At 43.0% G+C, this 19091-nt stretch overlaps 1 protein-coding gene across 1 annotated transcript in view; it reads right to left on the bottom strand.

The window, feature by feature from the left end:
- Positions 1-249: 249 nt before the first annotated feature.
- LOC108880213 (bone morphogenetic protein receptor type-2-like) overlaps positions 250-19091 on the bottom strand; it is a 32168-nt gene continuing 13326 nt past the window's right edge. The window contains 11 exon segments of the mRNA XM_018671642.2: positions 250-2087; positions 2383-3424; positions 3426-3714; positions 3810-3982; positions 4985-5121; positions 5445-5592; positions 6508-6668; positions 7863-7977; positions 11116-11346; positions 15060-15151; positions 15351-15458. Coding sequence (XP_018527158.1) covers positions 1834-2087; positions 2383-3424; positions 3426-3714; positions 3810-3982; positions 4985-5121; positions 5445-5592; positions 6508-6668; positions 7863-7977; positions 11116-11346; positions 15060-15151; positions 15351-15458 — 2750 coding nt within the window. The 3' untranslated portion in view covers positions 250-1833.

The raw sequence follows: 19091 nt of genomic DNA, 5'->3' as shown, positions 1-19091 counted from the left end.
AAATGTTCTGTTAAAATGCACACCTCGGACACAGAAATAGGAAATACACAGCTACTGGTTACAGCCTTTAAAGGAAAAGTATGGTTTGCAAGCTGTAGCTTCATATATAGCATACAAATATGAGTACAGCCATTCTTTTAGCACATTGTTGTTGTTTTTTTTTAAAATACTAATATTCTTCCCATTACAATACTTTCAGAACATAAGGCCACCCACATGAGACATGTCCTTAACAGACATAACCAAAAATTATTTCATACATTTATTGAGATTTTTTTCTTCCATATTGACTTGAAAATGTTTACAGAAACTGTACCGAGCATATGCATAGCAATGGAATCAAAAGCTATGTCCATTGAATGCAAAACAGAATTCCATAAAAATGATGCAAATATTAATGCAATACACATACATGTTTTTTTCATACAAATTACAGATTACAAAAACATAAATGAGATCTTTTCATATGCCCTGAAGCAGCGCTGAAAATACAGAATGAGTACAATGACATTTCAGCACGCCTGTACAGCGCTAGGCCCCAACAGTTCTAATGCTTGCTGATGGAAAGAAAACACTACACGTGCACATTCACACGCACTCTCACTGAATCAGTCATTCAAACATCAAAGGATGAGACAACAGGAAGCAGAAATAATATCCAGCGTGCTTCGGAGGGGTTTGGTTGTTTTTTTTTTTATAGACTAGTTTCTGATTTCTGACAGAGTTCAAAGAGCAGAATCTGGGCTTTCTATAGTGTTTCTGGTCTTTCAGTCACATACAGACAGTTAAACATAGTCAAAACAGTCCACAGTGAGGTCAGGTGATAGTGGTACAGTGATTAAGTCAGCCACTGTAACAGATCCCTCCGTAGATTTGATTTGAGTGATTGAAGTGTTAAAAGACCCCAGAGTTTGAGCCATTCCTGGTGTAATTGTGCAAGCAGAGAAGTTCCATGAAAACCTTTTCCAGTCCATTGGTTGTTAGTGTTTGTGCCCCCCTAAAGATAGTCCAGAGCAGAAGAAAAGAGAGGAGGATTGTCATCCATTTTCTCCTCGAGTCAGGGGGTGATAGTGTGTGGTAGATTGTTTACAAAACGATTGTGACTATTCATAAGTGCAACAGAGATTAACATATTAAAATAATAACGGGATAAAACAATGACCAAAATAATGGAAGCGATAAAAACATCGAAAGCATCTAAAAGCTACATCCTATTGCACAATTAAAAATTATGATACAAAAAATGGATACAGTCGAAAAAGACAAAAATTGGTATTGCATACAAATCAAGGAAATAAAAAAAGTTAAAGTAGTTTGTTCTGTCTTTTAAGACCGTCGATTCTTTTACAGAGCTTACTCTCGAGTTGCCTGATGCAGCAAAGTACGAGACAGAGAACGCTCAAAGTGTTGATTGTTTTTCATCGCCTTTTTAAGTTTATAGACCACTTCTTGTTGTGGTCGCAACAGACAGGATTTCTAAACACTGATTTTAATCGGTTCAAAGTGCACGTAGAAAAAAAAAAAAGGAAATCCATTTAAAACATTGCTATGCTCATGAGGATGAAACATGTAACAAACCGACAGGGAGATTAATAAAAATGCAGAAACAGAAGCAGATGAGAATGCTGCATAGCTGGATTCCATTTAAAGCAATGCCATCATCAGAAAGACACACAGGAGCGAGACAAACCTAATTACTGTACATGATCAGACTCGACTGTTTGTTCACAAGACACTCCATAGCTTCCTCTTGCTGATTCAGAGCAGAGAGCTCGACAGACAGAAACCAAACGCTCTCTGGTTATTTTTTCAGTACAGTCAGAGGGTCTGAGTTCACACATGCGTGTCGCTGGGCTCGCTGGCCAAGCTCCCCCCTCGCAGGTAGATAGCTGAACTGGACTTGGGCCGGTTCTGACTGTGACCTTGGCTGCGGGCGGACCCGTTGTTGTTGACCTCAGGCCCCCTGGTGTCTGTGGAGATGACCCATGTGGTGGGTCGCCACTTCTTCAGGGAATAAGGCGTTTTGACACGCTTCTTGATCTTATCTCCAGTCCCCAAGGCTCCATCTGGCTGTACGAGGCCCTCCCCTGGAACACAGGAAGGAACAAACATCAGTATCCTGTGGTACATACAACATATGCAATGGCAGTCTTGTGTAGGGGCCATGCAAGACTCTCTGAAAAGATCCCCTCAGCAGCAGGGGCAAAGTTATCCTGAGTTTTAGTATCTGATCAAACTCAAAACAATGATCCTACATTTAAAACTAAACTTTCTATCTGTGATGTTTTTATAGATTTATGTCTGTGTGTTTTCATGGGATTTGTTGACAGTAACAAAGCTACTCGTACTGTACTCGTGCGAGGTGTTGGTGTGTAAAGTCACCTAGCGAGGCGAGGTCCTGTGTTGTGAAGGACAGGTCCAGGGAGTTGGGTCTCTCAGGCCTGCGGGCTCTGGGCTGCCTGAGCAGGGCCTCGCCTCTCATAGTGACAGGAGCTTCCTCCACGGCACCAGACCCGGACCCCGAGCTTTCTCCTGGGGGCCCCGTGGTTTCCCTGCTCCCTCCCTCTCCGCTCCCCTCCTCCTCTCCTCCGTCACTCTCTCCTCCGCTCTCGCCGTCCCCCTGGCCGTGGCCGGTGTTGCTGTTGTTGTTGTTGGTGTTGGGTCGGGCCGAGCGGAGGGCGGCGACGCTCGAGGCCGCGTCTCTCGGGTCGGGCTGCTCTCGCTCTCGGCTCAGAAGCGGCTCGTGTTCGTCGGGGCTGGCTGTGATGACGCCCAGGCTCAGGCGGCTGTCGTCTGACCTCAGGGCTCCAGACCCGTTCTGAGTTATGCTGGATCCTCCAAAACCTGTCGCTCCACCTGTAGCCATGGACGACATACCGGAGCTGGCGTGCCCGTTAACGGTGCCATTAATGCTACCGTTGACGTGCGTGTCTCGTAGAACAGGTATGTTGTTTGTGCCTGTGCCCCGGTGAGCCTCTACAGCTGTGTTTGTGCCCGTCACTGCACCAATGTTCATCTTTGTTCCCTCCACCTGCCGCAGGTTGGACTTGCCTGAGCGTCCGAACTTGAACCTGAGTGAGGATGATGACGACTCCTTCTTGGTGGGCTTGGTGCGCAGGGGTAGGCTGGACGGCCTCTTGGGCAGGTTCTGCTGCTTGGGCAGGGGGAAGATGGAGGTGGGCATGGGGGCAGTGGGGTCTGACGTGCCCGAGGCCTCACTGGCCATCTTGATGAGAGGGTAAAGTAGGCTGGAACTGCCGGGGCTCAGTGGGTCTGGTGAGCAGAACTGCTTCTGTGAGTGCTCCATCAGGTTCTCGTCCGAGCTCTCCTTCAGGTTCTTGTCCACCTCTTTCGGGTCGAGCTTGGTGGTTTCCAGGTCTTCTTGGGTCAGGTGGAGACAGACGGGGACTGTGGCAGGCCCCTGCGGGTCCCTCAGACTCCGAGATTATGGTGGTGGTCGTTGTGGAGGCTGAAGGGCTTCCTCTCAGACCCATGCTGGTGCTGCTGCCCTCTGGGCTGGGCAGACGGGCGTTAGCTTGCTGCTGGCGCTCCTGGTTGATGGAATTCCTGTTTCGCTCCCCGGTCCCAGTCACAGCTCTGCCGCTCACAGAGCTAGTGGTGTCAGTCTGTGTGTTCTTGGCCACACCCTCATGCTCTTCGATGTAGGTGGATGGATGGTCTGTGTACGGGCCAGACTTTGGCGTCATACGATTTCTGATGGAAAAAAAGAGGAAAATGTTAAAGAAAACACTGGAAAGACGATTGTGGGGGTTCTATTAGTACAATGACAGAAGCAGATGTGTGTTTACCTCTCATTGTGTAGTGTAGTGGACATGGGGTTGAGTGTGGGACTGACAGACTTGGAGCGGTCCCATATGAGGAGCAGCTCTGCCATTCGCTCCTCAGCACACTGTGCTGTGAGTCGAGCCTCTGCATCCTGGTCCCAACAGTCCTCCATTGTCTCTTTCAAAGAGCGAACCGCCTGAAGAGAGACAGTGTTAAAGGACACTTCCAGTTAACTTCAGCTTGTGTTTATGGTGTGTTTTCCATAAATGTGGCTCGCTCTATAGGTTGTGCTAAATTTGCACTTGCAAGCTCCACTGCTCCACTAATGGAAAACACACATATATGGGGCAATTAATGGTAGCCTCCTGCAGCTTTCCACATAAACATGACTTTTACATTTAAATGGTTTATGTCAGAGTCTGACTGAATGTAAACAAAGAAATTAGCCACCTGGAATGGCCATTATGCTAACTACAGGAATCTACATCAGGGGCAACTTGGCAGCTGACCTAATCACCCTGCAAATTCATCTGCACATGCTGCTTTGTTTACATGCTTGAGGCCGACTTTCACTGTGTTCTGGTGAAACTGAATACTGAACACAATGGTGGATTGTATGGTGGAATATTATGAGGACTGAGACCAGCTGGTCAAATGCTCTGCTCTCCATACATGTAAAAAGCTGTATGAGGGATAACAGTACATCCCACCAGCAAACACATGCAGCTGGTTATACTTCCTGGATCCACTGTGAGCTGAAATTACAATGGTAGCCAAGAAAAGAAGTTGACCCCAGGAAAGAAAAAGAATGGCTCATCTCAAAGTAGTGTTATGCAGGGTGATGAGGTTGCTAAGCTGGCAAGTTGTCCTGGATGTAGATTCCTGTAGTTAGCATGATGACTGTTCCAAGCGGCTGCATTCAGTGTTTCCTTTCAGTCAGACTCAAAGACAACTGTTTGAAATGATTTGTGTAAAAGTCAAGTTTAGGCACACACACTGAAATTCTTCTTCTTTTTGTTCTTTTTTTATTTTTACAAGCAACGTAGAAACTCAGATTGTTGAAAATAATTACAGCTGTAGATTCACTGTATGTTTCACCATCTGCTGACTGTGGTACCTTCAGGTATTTCAGTATTCTAACTTAAATTCTGACTCTTTTCTCTCTCTCTCTCTCTCTCTCACACACACACAAACTCACCAAACTGTTCTCTTTCCAGGCCTCGGGGAATTTGGGCCGTTGCTTCTCCCTGGATACCAGGACCTGCATGTCCTCAAATGTTGGGTGGTTCCCTGCCTCCGCCTGAAAGGCCATCTGGTACTCTGGCACAGACTCTCCTAGAGGTAGGACAGGGCGGGGGAGAGGAAGGATGTGTCTTAGATATATTTCAGGCAGCAAAAATATTGATTTCATGTGTAAATGTGCTTTCTTCACAATAAATAAGAAAGTTTCTGTCTCCGCTTTCCGCCATGATAAATGGGCTGTTACTCTCATTCTGCTGCAAGCTGCATAGGAGGGGCTCATTCTGGTGTTGTTTATTTGTGATAATGACGGTAGTAAGAATGTGTTTGGGGAGGCATAGCTCATTTGATCCCTATGGTACAAGCAACATTATCAACTCCAAACAGTTCTCACACAATTTCCTGTCTGTTTGTCTCACCAGGGAAAAGGTCAGTACATCTCATGAAGGTCTCCCAGTAGACCAGGCCCAGGGCATACATGTCCACCTGCTTCAGTGCAGACTCACAGTCCCTCAGGTTCACCGCCCCCTCCAGCACCTCTGGAGCCATGTAGCGGATTGTCCCCACCTGGTAGATGGAAGGAGGAGTGTGTGTGATTTAGGAGAGGGGGATGAAGGATTAAGTGATAATAGGCAAGGTGAGACAGGAAGAAAGAAAGGAAGAAGAAAAAATACAAGGTGAGGAAAATGTGATCTACAGTTAGGTTTATGTGTTTGGACTGTGGCACAATTTTCTTAATTTTTCCTCTGTGCACTGCCACCTGTTCCCTCTGTTCCTGGGAGAAAGAAAATGCAAAATCCGTAATCCTCTGCTCCACGAAATTAACTTTAATTCATCTCTTTTTAATCCCTGTGTTTGCATTCTGCAGCAAGCCAACAATGCAAGAAATAATGGATTGCAATGGCTGGTGACTTATAGTAAAACTAGCAAGTAATGTTAAGTAGGGTTATACAGTGTTTTCACATCTTAGATTTTTCAGACAAAAACTTTGATGCTATTTTTTCCCAAATCATGTATCAGAACCAAACTCACACTAGTGTTCTGACACATCAAACATCCACATTCACTTAGAGCAACTGACTGATTTGTACAAGGATTAACCCAAACATCTCTGCTTTCACTCAGTGACAATGTGTTTGCTCCCCCCCCCATCCATCATTGTTAAAGAGCACTACACATAAATCAGCTGGGAGATTTATTGTATTGACGAGAGCTGGCCACAACTTCATTCTGGAGTAACAGAGAGGTCTCCCCTGGCTTCCCGACTACAGTCTGGAAGCTGCAGCAGGTTATTTCTAATGCAGCAGGGTGTTACAAAAGCTTTTGTTCTCACCACATCACTGATGAAAATGATAGGAAATAACAAAACAACAATTATCAGTTAAACTGATATACTGCATTCTTCTGATGGTCCTCTATCACACTGAAATACACTGATTTTATAAGCTTGGATATCACTTCTGCTCCTTCCTGACCACTCACCTCACTTATAGCAGCGTTTTCCTCCTCCCCGTGACGCGCTGGCCTGTTTCCTGTCAGCTTCATGGACAGGCCGAAATCGATGATGACACATGTGCCGTCAGCCTTGACGAGAATATTTCGACTGTTCAGGTCCCTGTGGGAAACCGCTGGCTTGTACAAGTCTTGATGGATGAGAGATATGAGAGGGAGCACAAGAAGAAGGTCAGACGGAGAAACGGGACAAAAGAATTGGGCTAATTTATCTTTGATTAAAAAATTCAGCCTATGCATCGCTCTTAAAATCCACTGCTTCCCAGATACAGCGTACTCAGGCTGTTTTTGTGGTATTTGCTAATGAATGATAACATCCAGAAAATCCCTTCATATAGCTTTCCATTCCCCCTCATTACTCATTGTTCACCAAAGCAAGCTGCACTGTCAACAGACACTCTAAACCCTCTAATCTAATCTACAACAATGGGATTAAGACCATATCACAGAGCAGCGTCTGCCTGCAGTATCTTGTTGTCCAGCAGAGGGTGCAGTTAGGCCGAGGGCCCCTGGAAGTTGTGGCAGTCACCAGTTATCTTCTGCCTGCTACTAATGTGCAGGAGGAGTGGGGGAGGATGACGACTGTATCAAAGCCCAAGAGATTCTGCTGTCAGCAGCTACACACAGAGCTGATAAACACCAGCTCTGTCTTTCTCCTCTGCCACTTCCACACTCTGCCTATCACTTAAGCTTGTATTTGTCACACACTTGCACCAACAGAATAACCTTAGCAGTCTACACTTTACACACTCTCCTCTGAGCCTGTCTGAGGTGTATGTGTGCTGATGAAGAGGGTGGAGGGGCAGGGCCGAGGCCTGCGTCCTGCGACTGATTTCACTGAGCCACAGGAATATTCACATGTCATCCGAATCCCTCTCTTGCCTCCGCCTTCCCTCCCCTACTTTGTCCCTCTCTTCATTTTCCTCCCTCTCTGAGGCTAGCTTGAGGCCAGTCTATAAATACCCTTGGCTGGGCGTGCACGCAGGGAAATGCAGGGATGCAAGGTGCTCCAAGCCAAACAGAACCACGTGGAGCTGCAGTGTGCGGGTCGTAAGAAGGCTCAGCGAGGCAGCGAGACGGGATAGAGAGAGCAACACGCATACACACACTATTGAAAGCCTTTCTAAATAATCCAAGCTAACTGAGCTAAAGATGCAAAAAGCTTTCCCATTTTCCACCACAATTCTTTGTATGTGTTTGTGTTTCAGTAACAGATGGAAGCAGCAGCCTTGGAACTTGAGCCTAAGTAAACTGTGAGTTGTTATGTAATTAACTGTGTGTAAGTGTGTGTGTGTGTGTGTGTGTGTGCGCGCCCTCCAGCTCACCTCCTTTGAGGAGCTCTGTGTGCAGGTAAGCCAGGCCGCGGGTGACTGAGTGAGCGAGCCGGCAGCTGCTGACCCAATCATTGGTCTGGACACTCAGGTAGCGATTCAGAGAGCCCTGATGAGGACACGAGGGAAGGAAGAGAGGGCAGAGGAGGGTAAAATACAGACAGAGATAGAGATGGTGGAGAGAGAATACAGAGAAAATCAATCATAATTATCATGTTCAAGATGTGACAGATAAGAAGAGACACAGATATGAGGAGAGGAAATCACTGACTTGGTGTTTGTCATTTAAAGCACAACTCAACAAAGCGATGTGTGTGTTCAACCATTCACATAGGGACAGGTGGACCTGGGGTGCCCAAATTTGTGCATGTGCCACATGGCAAAACAAAGCTTCTACTTTAATACAGCACAAACAAAATGAGGAGCTTTCTTAAAGGTGCACCTAATCTTCAAACTGACACACAGTAGATGTCTCCTCGCAGCCCACAGTGCCCTCACCTCTGAGACAGCTCCAGCTCAGATGATTGATAGCCTGTCAGCCCAAAATAAAATCATTCCCGACACAATCTGTGATTGATGAGGCAAGATATGCATGTATCTATATTTTACAATCAAAGTCCTTACTGTACAGTAGGTGACTAGCCATTGGCTTGTTTAATAAACTACTGTACATGAGCTCACATGGCTGCCTAAGATTGGGATGTGCAGCTTTGGCCAACACTGTTTTAATGTTTCTGTTCATGAAGCACTTTTCTCAGAAATGATGTTACTTGCTACACTGTGTGGTATTATACATGTCCGTTTTCTGATTTGTTAGAAAACGAAAATTCTCTTAAGCTGACATTGACATCTCCTATTTTAGCAGCACCCTAAATTTTAAAACTCAGCCACCAGCAACTTGGGTGGGGTGCTGGTCTGTGTAGCCTCTAGCCTCAGAGATGAGGAGCAGTAACCCACAGATATTTTTTTTTTCATTTTCATAATTGTAGCTCTCAGACCCAATCAACACTGACTCCAGTGACATCACCTGAGGCCATTTTTCGCACAGACACCAAAGTTTTTTCACATAATGCAGTCATACTCCCCCACACCTGGAAACAGACTTCGATGCATAACATTGAGCTCTACTTTAAATTATCCCTGTGCCCTCCAATTATGTGCAAGTCCCACATGACTGTGTTCAACCCTATCTCACACACATCCACTTACGCTGGAGGCAAGCTAATTTTTTGGACTTTTAATATTAAAATTTCACTGCCATCTTCACCATCGATGAGGTCCCAGGAAGGTCGAGCCTAACAATTAAGCAAAAAGATTATCTTCACATTATAGCTTAAGGCTGACCTGGTGCTTTGACCTCACTGAGGACAGAGCAGAGTTTCACAATAAAACTGACTTTTATATGAGAATATTTTATCACTAGAGTTATACCAGAGAAAAGCATTAAATTTGCTGGTTTGGTTTTTTTTTTGTAAAGATGATAATGATGTCTTGATGAAGAGTATTAACAATTCCATAAAAATGTTTACCAGATATTATATTGGATATTATTCATTTCCTTCCCCAATTATCTCATCAGCCTTGATAATCCATTATTGGCCTGGCCCTGACACACAAACACACCAAAAACCAAATATCCACATACATGCACATATACTTCATCTTTTCCCTCAAAATCAATCACAAGGCAATTTGCGCATCCGCTACTACTGAAAATTACATTAGATCTGTTCGTTTTAAATAAATTATATTATCATTTACTTGAATGCATCATGTGTCCCAGTCTCCTGGCCTGGCTTGCACTGCGTTCCCATGACAATGCGTATTAGCGTAATGGTTATGATTCATAATAGGCTTCTTTCATAGGCCGACTGTGGGTCAGCTGACTTGTAATTATGAGGCTGAAGGCTTGGAAAGCAAACATATTCAGTTCTGAGGTACATCCACATTAATATTGAGGAGTTCCTAGAGGCAGCTATCAGCAGTCAGTGTCGACGTTTTCTTTCACTACACCAGCTGCATGTTAATGTATCTGTGGGAAAGGCCGAGATGGGTGAGGTGATTATGCTTTTAACGTATGATGATTCTGCTCTGTCCGTCCTTGCTGTGTTCAGGTCTGCAAACTTAGGTGGGATAAAAAAAAGGTGGTGGGTTTGATGGAGTAACCCAGTTTGACTGCATTACACTTGAGTGCATTATTTTTATTTCATGATGACTGAGCATTTGAACAGTTAGAAAATTACTCCAAGTCAATTCTGATAATCACGTTATGTTGTCAGTTATATAGTAAATGAGCTAAATGTTTTCTGGGTTTTGCTTTTGTTGTTGGACTGCTGATCAAACAAAACAAGACTGGGAAATGATGTAGAGCATTATATCACTGCTGTCTAACATTTTCTAGATGACAATTCATTTTAAAAATCAACAAAAATAATTGTTGTTTGCAATTTTTTTTCCTGTTTGTTGGCCAAGTGCTTCCTCGGGCCATTTTGCCATGGCTGGCAGCAAAACTCCACTGCCAGCATGATAACATTGATAGCACCACTTAATAACACCCTAAACACAGATCACACCATGCCAACAGAAGAAGTGGTAAAGGTAAAATGAGCCAAGACGTATCGATCAAAGTGATAAAATTGACTAATGTGATTCAAATAGCAAAGAAAGCAAGTTTTACAAAGAAGACTTTGCCTCATGACACCACATTCAGTGGAAGACTGGCATCATGAACATTTTAATCAAAGGGAGCTCGCTCTCTCTCTCTCTCTCTTTTTCAACCCAAGCCGGTCGAGGCAGCTGGCCGCCCACCCTGAGTCTGGTTCTGCTCGAGGTTTCTGCCTCATAGATAATTTTTCCTCACTGAGCCAAGCATTATAAAGAGCACAGTCTAGACCTGCTCTATATGAATAGCACCCTGAGATACTTTAGGTCAGTGTCACTGCTTACTCTTTGCTATCCTACCAGCTGTATGTGCTGGCTAATGCTAGCTCAGCATTTTCCTGCTGCTGCTTTAATTGTGAAGCGGTCACAGGAAACACAGTGTATCTGACACCGAGGTTAGCAGTGACTGCAATCATTCACAAGTCGTTTTGGTCATGTACTGTCAGAGGATCAGTTTCAGATAAAGCAGGAAGCCACTGTGAGCTGTTAAATGAAGGTAACATTTCAAATGACAACAACCCCAAAAAACAACGGCTGAACACGCACACACTTTATATTTAAAACTCCATACAGCCCCAGTACTCACATGTGGGTAGTAGTCCATGACCAGCAGGTACTCTGTGCGACCCTCCGGGCCTGTCCGCTCGTCGGCAGCCACAAACCGAGCGATGCTGTCATGCTCCAGCAGCGGTAGGCGGTAGATGGAGCATTCATTTAGGAAGTTCTGACGGTTGGCTGCGGTGAACACCTTCACAGCAACGGGCCGTTCATCCAGAGAGCCACAGTACACAGTGCCGTATCTGCCACGTCCAATCAGCTGAAACAGGTTGTGTCGGGATAGGAAAAGACTATTAATAGACTTCTTTGTAATTCTAGACCTTCAGTGCTTGCTTGTCTAATAAGAGAGTAAGGAATGAAATGATAATTTTTTTTTATGCTACTTTGAAATGTCACAGAAATACTGCCTGACAGATACAAAGAGACAAAAACAGAAACACATGAAGAGAGGTACAAACACAAATAAAGACAGCCAGGCGGGCAGCAGGGGAGATAGGAAATAAACTAAATTACAGGCAAACAGCAGGGTTAAACAGTTAAAATGGCACTAAGTCAGCATCAAATCATTCAATTAGTGTCCTGAGTTAAGCAGAGTACAGCATGCCATTAAGGTCAAAACATTCTGCTTGAAAAGTCATCTGCATTGGAAGAAGACATTCATTCAGGATAGCATTGATTTCTGTGTGACTTCCACCTCCATGTCTGCTAAAAACATTTAACTCTGACTAGAAAATATACTGTGAAAGAACTGGATGGCTGTTTTGTCTGCGTGTAGAGCCGCCCCCACCCCTCCTCGCCCCGCCTCATTCAACAGTGAGTTTGATGCGAAAGAACGTGCGCCTGCATTTGATAAGGCACAAGGACAGCATTCTGAATTCAACTCCTGCCTGAAAAGATATCTCTCTCTGTGCTCGGGTCTGAAATGTGCTAAATGGATGTCAAAAGAGGGGAAAAGCATCGCTGCATCCATCATTAGTTTCAGCACTGATTGGCTGGCGGTCTTTCTGTCTTGTCAAGATGCACAGAGGAAACATCATCTGAGACAGCTAACATTTCACATAGAAGACATCACACCACTCCATTTGCATTTTTTAGCCAATTTGCAAGGTATCATATACAGTTGCTGTTAATGGCAATCATTTTTAAAAGCACACCATAGAGTTTTTGATTTCTATCAGCTTTCCCCAGCCTTCCTGTCAGCCACTGGCACTGGTTGTTTCTGTCTGATATCCAACTTGCAGAGACTTGAAAATTGCTCGAGACAGATAAGACAACTCAGTGTTTAGCTCTGATTTTGTCAGTAATGTTATTGTCGTGTGGTAAAGCAGCTGAAAAGAAAATGAAAAGGATGCATTTGATAAAAATGCTGGTCTGGTGCAAAAAAATTGCAAAAACACAAGCATGATTCTTGAAAGATAAACATGTAGAGCTTGAAAAGATGACACAGTTAAAAGGTAAACTCCTTCAGTTGTGCCCATTTTGACTACATGGTCACAGTAATCTCTGTTGTTAAGGTTGGGGAAAGATGCCTACAACAAAAAAAAAAAAATACCAGGGCAAGCAGTACAAGCCTGTTAAAGCTTTTAGTTTTAGATAAATCATTTAAATCATTTTCCTGTGCACGGCCATGTGTTGCTGTCAGCTGAAGGCACCTTTAGACGTGCGACAGGCCTGTAAGTGTATTACATATCACGCTGTGCAAGGTAAATAAAACCTTGGTTGCAATCTGTCATACAGAGCAGAGGCACTTCATCCATCTGTCCTGCTCTTATATATTGAAAAAGCAGCTCTGCAAGGTCGTCTTTTTTGACAAATTTCCACCATTGATTTTGGTTGGTGTGTTTTTTTCCCTAAAAAAACTGTATTTAAAAAAAATGGTACAACATGTACAATATGTAACGCCAGACAGTCTCAAATCTCACACTCCTCTCTTTTAGTTTGTGTATGTTAGAAAAGTAGCAGCTAACAACAGAAGATTTGTTCACATTATTGTCTTCTGGGAAAATTCAAGAAAATTAAGTGGACTGGCTGGTCATCCGAGGGACTATTTGAGGAAAATTAAGAGTTGTTTCCGTTTGATGGCCGGCCAGATTTACTGAACAAGAGTAGACAGGCAAGGAGGTAAATTAAATCAGAGGAGGAAAGATAAAGAATGGAGAAAGAGGTAGGGGGACATCAAGAGTTCCACAAGACAGCAAGACTGCCACAGCAGGCAGTTGTATGCAAAGCCTTGGCCACCCCTAGGCAAATTACATAATTTGTTGATTTTTGAAGGAGAAAGAAGTAAATACAACTCCTGGAACAAACAGACATGAAAAAATAACATTGTTAAAATGTTAATGCACTGATAATTTTTATTTCATAAACTTTGACCATAGGGAAAAATTCAACAGTAACCGTGCTGTGTATAAAAGTTTAGGCAAATGTCCTGCAGCCAGTCAATAACATTAAAGTGTAAGAAGCTGGCTTGTATAACAGGATGTTCCAAACCTCAAAATTAACCAGAAACACCTGGCTTGAACATCACTGTTTGTGGGTAGATGGTAAACATGCAGCGCATGCAAGGCGGCCTAAAAATATCCCAGAACTTGAATTGATCTGAAAGGACGAGTGGGTGAAAGATTCTGAGCCAGCCACAAAAAGGTGTTTGCATGCTGTGATATCTGTCAAGAGGAGGGTTTCTCAGCACTGACTTTGCAGGGTGCTTGAACTTTTGTACAAGCCTAAATTATCAGTTATGTTTTTTCTATTTTTAAAATTGTGGTTGAGCTTAATATTGCTACACTGGAGACCGCGTTTCACCTCTCCAAAATCAACTAGACGAAAAGACAAGAGGCTGGACTGATAAAACATTCACCTCTCCAACAACAAAAATAACCATGTGTACAAAGAAATCAATTTCTGAACACTAGCCATGTTAATGCAATGTTGATTATTACTGCAGATAAACAGGTAGTTTGCTAGTTGGCTAACCAAACAGCTCCTTAGGTGCCACATAAGTAGATCCCTATGCAGCTGATCACTTTGAATCAGACTCAGAGACAAACATTTGTAATAATCTTATGTAAAATATTGTCGTTTAAAATAATGTTTCAGCTGCAGAATAATTACCTCGTACACCATTAAACAATTAGAAGAGTAATAACTAACTCAGTAAATGAAAAGTTTCCTTTTAGTTTTGTTTAAAAGTGTTCCAGTTGTCATAATGCAGGCTCCAGTGACTGGGTTTTATTTAAATCAGTAGCTGTGTTCACTTCTCCTGCTTGCCTTTTAATCCATTCACCCTGCTTATATTGTCATTGTGGCTGAATATCATCCAGACTGCATTGACTTCCTATCACAATATGAGCTCTGCCACTTCCATATCAGGTTTTCAGGATCCTGTATCAGCGTAAGCAAATTCCTATTTCTGTACGCCCAGACCTGTCACTTAATGCGTCCTGCCATGATCGGATGATAAAAGTCACATTGAAACGACAAATGTAACCATAAACCTTGATGTATTTTGGGTGTACTTTTTGCCTCTGTGCCTTTGGTTTCTCCTTTCTGTTTCCCACTCCTGTTTCCCTCCCGCACTCCCTGACACACTACACTCCCTGTGTGTAGAGAGACAGTAGCCAGTGAGAACATCACATGCCTCAACCAATGAGACAAGTGTTCATCGACTAAAAACAGGTGAGTATAAGTCCAGAGGATTTGGGGGGAATAAAAGTAAAGTATATAAATAGTGAGCCATGCTGTTAAGAGGGATTTACCTTTTGTAGGTCCACCACCACTACCATCAAGAACTAAAACAATATGCTCTAAACCACTACACTAAATTATTTGGCCCTTTCTTGAGCCAGAAAACAAACTGAATCAACTGACAAACAGAAGCATAAAACTAGAAATACTTGACGTTGGAGCGAGTCTAGACACAGAGACAGAAAGAGAGACTGAAAGAGAGAGAGGCAGACCACTGTGGACACTGACCTCCAGCAGTTTGAGATTGTCAAGGTCCAGGGAGCTCTCAGAGCCAGCAGCCTCCATCATGTTCAGGTTGTGAAGGCCCTGCTTACCATCTCCTGTTAACATAAAAACAAACAGACAGCTCAGGATGGAGAAAAATACAAAACATGCAGATGCATTTAAACAAAAGATCAGTGCTGACATTTAATTAATTAATTGCAATTCGAACAAAAAAAAAAAAAAACCATTTAAAAACATCCTTGAATAATGAATGTCCTCTGTTCTTCCTCACAGCGTGGCACCATGGTAACTCACCGTGCATCATGCGGTAACCAAAGAAGGCTGCTACAGCAACCACAGCCATCACAGAGACTGTTGCCAGGGCGATAATTACGGTCTCTTCGTAGCGCAGCGTGCGAGGGTCTACCAGGGGGACACATCAAAAACAAAGTACAAATCAAACCGTGACCTTTATGAAGGAGGAGCAAATGGCTGAAATCATGCACTGGCCTTTGATTTGCAGGAGTCAGAGGAACCCTGTGCACCACAGCTTACATCCATACAGTGAGTTCCCAGTTTATTAGGTACACCTGTGCAATCTGATGCAATCCAGTGCAACAGATCTGTAATGAGCCTTTGTGTCGATTAAAGTCTGTGTATGAGTTTAGTATTCATATAGAATGTGTGCTTTTAAACAGAGCATCTGGAAGATGAGGAAGATAACAAGATTAGCCAAACACCATATACTAGTAATTAATTATTGTTTAATGACTTCATAGGCTGAGTACAAGCTGTACAAAACTCCATTTGTCATTTATCAAGAGATTTGCTAAAACTGTATTTCTTGTAAATTACAGATTAACAAACATCAGATTGTTTAGTTTATTTGCTGTTATTTCAAACACCACTGTGTCTTATGTCCTTAGTATTTCAGCATATTTAACACCATACATAACTACCAAACTAAAAACAGTCATCAGCTGCAGTCTGCATGTTCAGAAACTTCATCTCTGGATGTCCCAGAATCTGGAATTCTGCATATTAAGAAAAGCCTTATAACCTAAAGTTAGGTTGTTTTATTTTCATTGTAAAGTTGAACTGGGTTTACAATGATCATTTCATTATTGCTGTGTGTGATTATTTCTCTCCAGAAATGTGATGTTTAAAGGCACCCTGTGGAGTTTTTGACCATGGGTAGCACTATGCAGCCATGTTTTTATGAGTTTAGTTTATATAATGCATAGGAAATTGCATGCAAAGCTGATTATTAGTAAGGAAATGCATGCACATTTGTTAAATCCCAAGTATACACAGAATTTATTTTGGTGAGTAACCGTGAATGTAGAAAGAACTTTTGTTTGTTTACAAGGCACCTATAATCCTCACGGTGAGCCACACCATAAGCCTCTTGGCTTTTTGGCTCTGTCTGCACATGTTGTCACTGTATGATTCTTTTTTTCTTGTTTTTATTTGCATTTTATCAGTCTGGTTCAATACTGAAAGGTGTCTCTGACATTCTCATTTCCATTCTCGTTTTTTTCTTCCACGATGGAAGAAGCAGGTCAGTAATTGTAGACAACACAAGCTAACATTTTAATGTCTTGGGTATTCCAGTATGTGTGTTTGCAGACGACCAAGCATGCTGTGAACCGTATGAAGGGGAAGGAAAAAAAACATCAATTATGCCAAACAACCATGAAGCATGGTCAACAGACTGGAAAGCAGTGCAGGAAGACTTAGACAGAGGATGTGTGGGAAGTAAATGGAGAGAGCAAAAGCAAAAAGAAACAGAGAGAAATGCTAAAGAGCTGGTCAGATGAATCTGGGTACAGTAGCAGATAGGAGCAGCTAGCTATGGTGGCTGCAGTTTCAGCTGTCTGGTATTTGTGATTAATGAAACTGCATCAGCTATAAGTGCTACTCTAGAGACAATCACACACACACCTAAAATATACCAGCATTGCCCTGCACTCATATACAGCTACTCCATACTCTGCAGACATACAGTATAGAGGTCCAGAGCAGCTGCCCGGATACACACAGAAACACACTCTCCTGCATCCGTTACATCAGTCAACACACTAGTACTGCTGTGAGATACCAGCTTTATCAATAATTGATGGCTTTGAGAGCCTAAGGGTGGCTTTGACTGACATATTAGCATGAGCATGCACGCACACACACTCTGGCAAACACATACACAAACACAAACACACAGGGGGGCTGACATGGCTCCCCTCAAATGCCAAGGTCAACAAGTTCATAATCAACAGGAGGGTTGTACAGGAAGCCATCTGACAAACACAGACACACATGCTGACAAGCCCAAACACACAAGAAAGCCACACTACTGAAGATTTGATCTACTTCTATATCACCAGCAAAGTCATATCTTGGATATTCAAAGAAACACCAAGCCCCAGAGGCTACTTTATTCTTCATATTGTACTTGTTAACTTTGCTTCAGACCAGATCAGAAAATTAATTTATTCCCTTTCTCAAAACTACCCAGCTGTTTATAAAGGCACAGTGCTATGGGGCCTCGTTTGTGATGAGTTGGCCATTGTTTTGTTTTGTTTATTTGCTTGACTGAATATACATTTCTTTTGAAATTGAATTTGCTGATATTTTATGAGGAAGAAAATGCACTCAGAGTGGCACGGTGGTGCAGTGGTTGGCAGTGTTGCCTAACAGCAAGAGGGTTCTGGGCTCAAACGCTGATTAGTAAGTGGTTACTACCTCATATGATTGTCATACAATCATACCCTCAACCCTAACCCTAACTTGAATCAGTAAAAGTTAAGTTTACACATTAATGCATCAATTATTTACTAATGGTCCTTTATGGGTATTAATACTTATGTATTTTTACTAGTAAAATTTGAATACATAACTTTAACATGTTAAACAGTATTTCTTCACTGCAGTATTACTACTTTTACTTAAAAGATCTGAGTAGTACTCCCATCACCATGCCCCAAATGTCGTCATGCATGGCTCTGTGCTTAAATCACTGTGAGAGCCAAGTGACTCAAACCATTTCCTACTTCTAATAATACTGGCACATATCTGCCCAGGCATGCCAAGAATTAACCACTTACCAAAAACAAAAACAGGATTTGGAGATAATACATCCCAAACCTGGATCTCAATGATTAATCAAACACCCTTCTCACACTTAATGGTTCTTTTTCTCTGACTTTCTCCTGCCTTTGTCTCGTCATCTGTCTACTCGGTGGAACAGTCACCGACACGCCCGCAGACAGACAGATAGAGCAGACGCCTTGTAATCCGTGGAATGCGGAGAGACGACATGGATGGTAGAGAGTGTGTTTGTGTTTATGTGTAGGCAGGAGAGATGATGAGCTGCTGCCGCCGCCGCCGCCGCCGCCGCTCTTCCACCTCCCCCCTCCCCCTCCCTCTCCCACCACAACACACGTCTTTCATTCACAGCTACATGTGAAGGAGAGAACAACTAACAATACATCTGTTTGTCATGTTTGACGCCTTACTAAGCATTTACTAACATTATAAAACATACAACAGCTCGACACTGGTACAAAGAGAATTCAGAATCAACCACTCTCACAGCCCTTCACTGGATATTATCTATACCAGCTCTGAGTGAGGACGCTGAAAATCCTGCCAGCTTATCTGTCTGTGTATGCAAACTGATTCACCTATGCAATTCACAGTTGTCAATGTTCATAATGGATGGCAATCAGCAAGCTCAGTTCTAAGCCTTGTAGCTGAATGATGAAGCAGAGGAGGAGGAGGAGGAGGAAGAGGAGGAGAAAGTAGCTCAAGTACAAGGTACAACAGCTCTGATGATTTCAAACATCCATTCATTCTTTTCTGTTAATAGCTTTGTGTCTCAGAACTGTGTGGGCCTGCATTTGTTTTCTCCCATTCTTTTCTTTGTTTGGTGTTTTTCTTTCAGTTATTCCCTCCACCTGATGCACACGATTGTATAACAGATGATTGTAACTGCGGCACAAATGTTAAGATTCTCTCCAGTACACAAAATTGGTTCTCTAAGCCAGTCTATGTATGAAA

Source organism: Lates calcarifer, linkage group LG7_2 (genome assembly GCF_001640805.2).
Source record: "Lates calcarifer isolate ASB-BC8 linkage group LG7_2, TLL_Latcal_v3, whole genome shotgun sequence".
Lineage (NCBI taxonomy): Eukaryota > Metazoa > Chordata > Actinopteri > Centropomidae > Lates > Lates calcarifer.
Note: the sequence above shows the minus strand (reverse complement) of the source record. Positions and strands in the feature narration are given on the sequence as shown.